At 41.7% G+C, this 8,608-nt stretch overlaps 1 protein-coding gene across 5 annotated transcripts in view; it reads right to left on the bottom strand.

Annotated features, from left to right (window-relative positions):
- PCDH1 (protocadherin 1) overlaps positions 1-8,608 on the bottom strand; it is a 283,416-nt gene that overhangs the window by 226,478 nt on the left and 48,330 nt on the right. For 4 of the 5 annotated variants that reach the window (XM_040344960.1, XM_040344962.1, XM_040344964.1 and 1 more), the window contains exon 2: positions 1-371. This exon is cut by the window's left edge and continues 450 nt beyond it. In XM_040344960.1, the coding sequence (XP_040200894.1) occupies positions 1-345 (345 nt within the window). In that variant the 5' untranslated portion in view covers positions 346-371. Of the gene's footprint in view, positions 372-6,893; positions 7,085-8,608 lie in introns of those variants that run through there. The other variant, XM_040344961.1, reaches the window with a different exon arrangement.

Below are 8,608 nucleotides of genomic sequence, written 5' to 3'. Positions count from 1 at the left end.
AAGCCTGGGAACTGGCGACATCAGATCGGTCATAGATACTTCAAACTCCAGGAAGCATGCTTGGCCTGGGAACAAGTTCTGGCACTCGCGCAGGCTCTCTCGGTCAATGGCAGTCTCAGTTGTGTAGATGTCCCCTTTCGTGCCATCCACTCGGAGGTAAGGATGCCCCAATTCCAGCTTGTACAAGTGTTTGGAGTCTGGATATCCATAGTCAGCAGCCAGGCTTCCAATCAAGACATTTGGTGGTTGCTCCTCCTCTACTCTGTATTTCACCTGGGAGGAAGATCCAATAAGGGGAAGCTGAAGGAAAAGCCATAGGTAGAAGCACGATGCTGCTTTCTTCATCCTTGGTTTGAGTGAGTGTGGCCACTCTGCAGAGAAAAACAGAAAGAAGGTTAAGGCTAGGTAAACTATTGCCCAATCAGAGACAAGCAATTACTCTCATGCTAATCAGTGAAACTCTAAAGGACACCCTGCTGTGGAATGCAGGTGTCTGTTCCTGATCACTCTGTTCTGTTTGACTTGTTACACAGAACTGGAAAGAAAAGCTGTCGTCACATACACCTAGCAATTGTCCCTAATGTGACACAGAGCCACACCTGTGTGATTAGATAACTTCCTTAACAGGTGCCATGCGGAGCATTTAATCATTCACAGCGAGGGGGTGAGATGACAGACTCCGACAGATTAGAGCAAAGAAAGAAAAATGCAATCATCTCAGCACATGTACAAAGAATGCAGAAAGGGCAGCAATAAAATGTGTCATACTTCACACAAAGTTATGCAATAAACCCCTAATCCCAGTCTTAGTCCGCAGGGTAGGTTCAGGATTGAGTTGGCCCACCCTTTGTAGCTAGAACCGATTTAACTCTTCTAGGAAGGCTGGCCACAAGATTTATGAGTGTATGGGAATGCTTGATCATTCTTCCAGAAGTGCATTTGTGAAGTCAGACACTGATGTGGATGAGAAGGCCTGGCTTCAGTGTCTGCGCTACACTTCATTCCAAAGGTGTTCTATTGGGTAGAGGTGCCTGCCAGTCAAGTTCCTCCACCCCAAACTCGCTCCTCCATGTCTTTATGGACCTTGCTTTGTGCACCGGCGCGCGGTCATGTCGGAACAGGCTGGAGCCATCCCCAAACTGTCCCAACAAAGCTGGGAGCATGAAAATTGTCCAAAACTTCTTGGTATGCCAACGCCTTAAGAGTTCCCTTCACTGGAACTCAGGGGGCCACCAAATGATTTGGACCAGTGCACAAAAGCAAGGTCCATAAAAAGACAATAAATAAGCGAGTTTGGGGTAGAGAAACTTGACTGGCATGCACCTTAACCCGATAAAGCGGAGACTGCGAGCCAGGCCTTCTCATCCAACATCAGTGCCTGATCTCACAAATCCACTTCAATATTGAACTGGGATGCCACTAAAGCACATGTGCGTGTAAAGGCAGGTGTCTCAATACTTTTGGTATATATATATATATATATATATATATATATATATACACACACACATACATACATACATATATATACATATACATATACACACACACACATACACATACATACACACACACATAAACAATTCCCCGAATCAGATCTACAAGTTCTGCGGTCTTTTTTTTTTTTTAACGCAGGAAAAAAAAAAAAAAAAAGGAGGATCCATCATCTCCTTAACATCAGTCCATTAGTATTCATTTTATATGTTCAAGGTGCTGAAAAGAATTTCCTTTCGGCAATTGAAACACAAAACAAAAAAAATAAACTAAAAAACACTAAACAAACATCAAAAGCAAACAAAAAAAAAAAAACATTTAATTAGCAACCTGCATTGAATGAAGCTTTGTGACTGAGATCATCATGTCCCCGAATTTGTGCCACTATGAAGATAATCACTAGATAAACTTCCTCCTCGTCCGGCAGCTTTCAGCTGTACTGAAAACTTTTAAAACCGGTGTGACTGGCTGCTACAACTCGGCACAAAGGCCTCAATTAAAATAAAGGCTCGGCCCCTATTGGATAACACGTCATTAAAATTCTTCCCAAACTGAAACTGCCTAGTCAACAGTAAAATATCTACCAAGCTAAGAATATAGAGCTAGTGACTCAAATGTCAATATTTAAATATTCACATATAGTATTACTTGGTTTGCTGGCACCATCATTTTCATAATCTTGGGTAATCAAAGTGAGAAACCCTTCAAGCATTGGTAAAAATCAACAACCCATTACACTGGAATGCATTTAGGAGTACACCTGTCACTATGTAAGTGTGCCTACATAGACGTCAGCACCCAATGTGAAGACGATTTAAGGTGGCATCTGTGACCCATTTCTAGTGGTGGGCATGTAGATAGAAGCCTTGCACCAAATGTATGAGCTTTGAGGGACACTACACTCACTACAAGACCCCTTTCACGCTGGGGCGTTTTTCAGGTGCTTTAGCTTTAAAAAAAAAAAAAAAGCCCCTATAAAGCGCCTCATCTGCAATCCCAACGTAGTCGCTGCGCTGGCAGGGCGTCAAAAAAAGTCCTGCAAGCAGCTTCTTTGCAGCGCTTTAGGAGCGTTGAATACACCGCTCCTAAAGCGCCCTTTCCCATTGAGGCAATTTTTTTTTTTTAAATGCCAAAGCGCCTGAAAAACACCCCAGTGTGAAAGGGGTATTAGTGTAGCTTTACCGGCGTTTTTCAGGCGCTGGCAGTGTAAAAAGGGAAAAAGGGCTCTGAAAGCACTCAGGCTTTCACATTGGGATTGCAGATGAGGCTTCTTTCAGGCGCTTTTTTTTTTTTTTAAACGCCAAAGCACCTGAAAAACGCCCCAGTGTGAAAGGTCTAATGGAATCGTTCGAAGAAGAAAAAAAAAAAAAAAAAAAAAAAGTTCACATTTGATGAAGATCTAATCGAGCGCGAGTACGATAACACCATTGTGTCAAAAAAAAAAAAACACCTTCACTGTTCAACATATGATTGATCGTAAATGGTTCATTTTTTTGTCAATCGATTGCATGATCAGCAGAAGATTTGGTAAATATTTTGACCTTTGTGAACCCGCCCACGTGCCAACTGTATGTATTCCGTGCGCTTCCGGGGTTACATCTTACCATGCACATGCGTTGTATTTTTATTTATATTTTTAACCGCTTCGATCTATTCCACTACCGACTTTTAGAGAATAGTTTGTTTACGCAAAATAATTCCGATGTGACGTTTTTGTTTTTTTGCCATAAAAATCTTTGCATTTTGAGAATCAAACCCAAGCCCACCAATATTTAGAAAGTTGCACCAAACCTTTTCACACGGGTTCAATTAAACGCTATATGCGTTTTGGGAAATTGCTTATGTTTTAATGTGTTTTCTTGAATTCCTGACTGCCAGCATGTAAAATTAAAAAAAAAAAAATGCACTACGGATGCGTTTGAGGAGTTTATAATCATTTCAAATGGAGAGATTGTTTGTGTGAGTGCTTTTCAGTCTGAATTGACATATGTGCGAATTGGGTGCATCCAATTTGCATGACAGGCGAGAGTGCCCAGCTTGCAATGGAGCCAGTTCACATAGGTCTGGGGTGGCCACGGTCCACATTCCAAAAGGGTTCTGTGCATTTTTTGGGTCCAATACGGGTGCGAATTCAGGCAAAAATTCAATCCTTATTCACACCCGGACCGGCCAAACAGGAACGCACCGGACCCCATGCTGCGAAACGCGGCCACGCGTAAACCCGGCTTTTAACTTGAACCAAAAAAAAAAAAAAAAAAGCATGAAAATATCATCCCTTTAAGTCCGATGGAACACGTCACACATCCGCTGCAAGTCCTGCATGCTATGCTGCGTCTGTGGTGCCCTATTTAAAAGCATATTAAATACACATCTCTCCCATTCATTTCTATAGAATGCAATAAAAACACGAGTCCAGAAAGCATGGCAAAAAACACACATGTGTTTTTACCGCATTTTTAACAGAACAGTGTGAAAGCAGCCTCTAAAATGCACGCACATTGGTGTGAAGGGTTCTATAAGATTTAGAGGGATATGTTTTTAATGCTTTTTTTTGTGCATCAAAAACTGAACAGTCTGAAAGGAGTCCTAAAGTTTTTTGGTTTTTTTTTAACCCGTTTAATGTCCTGCTCCCGCCCGGTCCAGAGTTGTGGGACAGATGCCCAGCTGGTTCCACTGAAACGAGACTGTTGTCATCTCTGGCCAAACCCGACCAATTTAGCCAACTAACTTCTCATAGAATTGACCAATTTTAGAAAAAACAAACAAACAAAAAAGGTTTCACCCATAGAAGCATTGCATAGACATGCAAATGTGTTCACGCTGAAACCTAAAACACTCAGCATGCAAGCGGTTGTATCCAAAACATGAGTACGCAAACATACACAAAACAAAAACAGTAACACCCACACACCAGAATTAAAACCATTTTCGAAGGAATTCGTTAATAACACAACAATGTTTACTAAACGAAAAAAGGATAGTAGTGGAAAAACTACAATCTGACATTACCCTCCCAAAATGCGACAATTGTGGTTTTCACTTAGATTTCATTATCTAAAAAGGTGCGAGTGTCACCTGCAGGCTAGCCTTAAAGGGGTTGTAAAGGTTCGTTTATTTTCTAAATAGGTTCCTTTAAGCTAGTGCATTGTTGGTTCACTTACCTTTTCCTTCCATTTCCCTTCTAAAATGTTTTTTTTTCTTTGTCTGAATTTCTCACTTCCTGTTTCTCCTCAGTAAGCTTGCCCCCATCCTCATTGGGGGTTAGTCAGACAGAATTCAGACAAAGAAAAAAACATTTAGAAGGGAAATCGAAGGAAAAAGGTAAGTGAAACAATGCACTAGCTTAGAGGAACCTATTTAGAAAATAAAAAAACAAACCTTTAAAACCCCTTTAAAAACGGAGTGGCACCAAGAGTAATTCTGTTTGTAGGTGAAGCAAAGCCATCTTAGATCTGCCCCCCCAGCACGAAACCTAGAGAAGCCAATAATGAGGTCACAGCTTTCAGCAGGGACTAGAGCTCCAAGCACCACCGACATTGCTCCTCTCCGCAGAAGACACACAGGACCTCTGCCATAGCTCACAAGTCAGTTACCTGGAATGTCACAATTTATCATATTACAGGGAAAAGGAGAGGGGTTAGGAGGCAAACACATAAATTGCAAAGAAAAATAATAAAAAATTTAACTGTGGTAATGGCATTACACCAAGAAGAAAAAATGACCACCTTTGATCAAATGCTTTAATAGGGAGGAGGGGGCTTATCTGTTGGACATTGAGCAACGTTAGTAACAAAGGTCACTGAACTAGAAGAGAAGGTGCAGCCAAAAAGCAACCAATCAAGTTCTGGCTTTCAGTTTGAAACTGAGTACAAAGTATATCATTCAAAGAAAAACAATGCAAGAGCACTGCAGATTTTAGTGGTTATAACGCCAATGCAGAAGAGACCCCTAAAATGCCCCTAATCCAGATAAAAAGGGGCCGATCCCTTCATTGGGAAAGCGCCGATTCATGTCGGAGATGACAACGCTTCGCATTGATCAACTAGAAGAGCGATCTAGTAGTTGTCCCATGGTGCCCACAGATCTAAAGTGAAGAGTAATGAGCGGCTAAGGTACTACCTGTCCATGCAAGAATCACATGGCAGCACAACCTTCACCATGTGTTCTTGCCAGGAAAAATAAATAAATAATCGAAAAATGTCATCATGCAACAATTATGCTGACCATACGCACTTTGATTATTTATATCGGATTGAGGTGATCAAATTGATCAAGTCCACAATTGATCCAATAGCTATAACTACCCTTCCAACTCATTTAGATTCAATATCAACTGATTAGATCAAACTGAAAAATCTGTCAGCCAGGGTGGAAAATAAAACAAAACAATTGCATCAATTAGTGGCCCTGAGAAACGTTGTTTATGAATACGATCTTTTCAAAAAAAGGCGGAAGCAGAGACGCATTTTATAACATTGATCATATCTTAAGATAGTGAGAAAAGGCTCGCCCTACAGGTGGCATATCCTGACTACTGATCATATCTTAAGCAAACGGTCTAAATCCACTTTCCCGTGCGTGGGCATATCGAGCAGACGGGTTGACGAATAGAGATCGATTTTTCATGTCAGAAAGATCGATCATATAAAAAAAAAAAAAAAAAAAAAAACACGATTTATCATGTTTTACAGCTTCTGGCTACCCGGAGGCACATGCTATACAGTTTTGAAGCCTTCAATGCTCTAAAATAGGGATATGCAATTAGCGGACCTCCAGCTGTTGCAGAACTACAAGTACCATGAGGCAAAGCAAGAGGCCAAGGCATGATGGAACTTAGTTTTGCAACAGCTGGAGGTCCGCTCATTGCATATCCCTGCCCTAAAATGTATGGCTACCCACCTAGGGTAGATTAGCCAGTGTATGAGAATATATAAATTGGTCGGATAACAGACCAAATTAATTGGACTTCCGTTTTACCAGTGGGGGATTATAGAGTACATCATAATCCTAGTACATAGTATCTATGGCAACTTTTCGAGCTACATTACATTTTAAAGTCTTTGTAAACGCCCCAACCTTGGCAGTACTGTAATGGGCACACATTGGCTAGTGCAAGGAGCCAGGTAGCCAAGCCTATTAAAAATTACAGCTTGCGCCTAACTTGAGGTTTGCTTTAGTAATCAATGAAGCCGGCGCCTAAAACAAATCATGTTGGCTTCTGGATTGGACAGGCTGTCTCCTAAATGCCATATGAATTTGTCCACCTCCTGTGCCAACACATAAAAATTACACACACAAGAGAACGGAAAGGGAGAGAGTACATAGGAATTGTAGCAGCTACAACGTCCTAGTCTACACGACAACAGGTGCACATAGTGGAATCCAAAAGCTACACTTACAATTGCCACCTTCTGCTCGCTGCCTCCCGGGAGAAGAACACCAGCTGCCTCCTCAGTCTCTTGCTTGCCGTTTTATCCAGGTAGGTGGGACAGCTCAGTATCAGAGATGATTCAGAACATAACACCAAGATAAGGAGCCAGCGAGTCGTTCCTTTAGTGTTACTCGTCAGTCCCCTCCCTCCCCTAGTGCTTGTGCCTCCCTCGTCCCTGTGACAGCCTGTATTTCCAAGGCTTTGTGTTGTACAATGGAAACCCTAGAGGGCTCTCACGTCTGCTCATAGTTGAGCCAACATAGAAGGGACAAAGTGCCAAGGAGGAAACGACCAAAAAAAACAGAAGAAACTTTACTAGACGACTACTTGTCTACTTTATAATCCGTAGATAACATGACACATAAGCAAACCTGCTGAGAAAAACGCAACACTCTTCATACTACAGAGCTGAACAGCTCACAAGAAGCAGCCAGTTACAGAACGGCAAAAATAAATCACTGCAGGCGCCTAAGGGCCATGTCAAGCGGGCGATTTATTCACAGCAATTTTTATTATTTATTTTTAGCAATTTCTTGCACCAGAAATCAATTATTTTCTATGAAAGTGCCAACTCAGTCTAGTTTCACATATGAATTTGATCCAACTTTCAGTGCGATCATGTAGTGCTACTTGACTGCGACTTTGCATATTCCATCCCAAAACTGCACTGGAATCACACCAAAATAGTACAGGAACCTTTTTCTGAAATTGCACTTTGCGGTGGGGCATTGATGTGAACAACCATTGAAAAACAAAGATTTCAATTGTCATGCGATTCTGTGCGACTCAACATATGAAATCGCACATGAGAACCATGCTCCGGTCCACACCATTGTGGTCCATGCAACCCACGTTTGGTAGGGCACGGCAGCCTATTCATTTGAATGGGCTGCTGTGCCCGCGTTTCCCACAAGAATACGTGCATGCTCTTTTTTTTTTTTTATGTGGCTATAGAGAAACTGCCTTGTCTTTTTGAACATGCGATTTCTCAGCAGCTCGCGCACCTGCAAACACGCTACAGCCTGAAATGTTTGGGGGTGCCATGCAAAACAAATAGCAATCCTGCACGTCTCATAAGAACAGCGCGATATCGCTGCAGGAACAGGTGCGATTCCTGCACTCGCAACCAAGCCGCAGACTGCGTGCAAGTGTGAAACAAGCCCTCCGTTTCACGCCAGCAACACTCACTCTGATTGGCTTACAAAACACTTAGAGCCATTTGCAGTGGAGCACACCAACCCAATGCTGTAACACAAGTTTAACTTGTAGCAGCAACAAAGGGCTTCTTAGAGACAAAGTGTTGTTAAATCGCTGACATTAGCCATTTGTAGCAGTAATTAGCCAATGCTACAAAATTGCGTGCCTGATATAGCCCCAAGGCTGATCCCAGTGATCGCTAAGAGGCTGCTTAGTTTTCCCTATGGAAACGCTCCCTTTGTAGCCGAGGCAGCGGGATGACGCTTTCATTGATAGTAATGAAGACGTAGCAGTGTTAAACCAGCCATTGACGGATTCAAATACAGAAAGTGTTGCCACTTACTTTTTGTGCTGTGCAGGGCAGATAAAAAAAAAATGTATAGAAAAAAAAAATGTAATAAATAAAAATCTGATTTTTTCAAATTTTAAATAAAATATTTTTGGAGTAAAAATCTATCTTAAGAAATTTTTTTTTTTTTTTTAATC

This window comes from Rana temporaria, chromosome 3 (genome assembly GCF_905171775.1).
Source record: "Rana temporaria chromosome 3, aRanTem1.1, whole genome shotgun sequence".
Taxonomy (NCBI): domain Eukaryota; kingdom Metazoa; phylum Chordata; class Amphibia; order Anura; family Ranidae; genus Rana; species Rana temporaria.
This window is presented reverse-complemented; position numbering and strand designations above follow the sequence as displayed.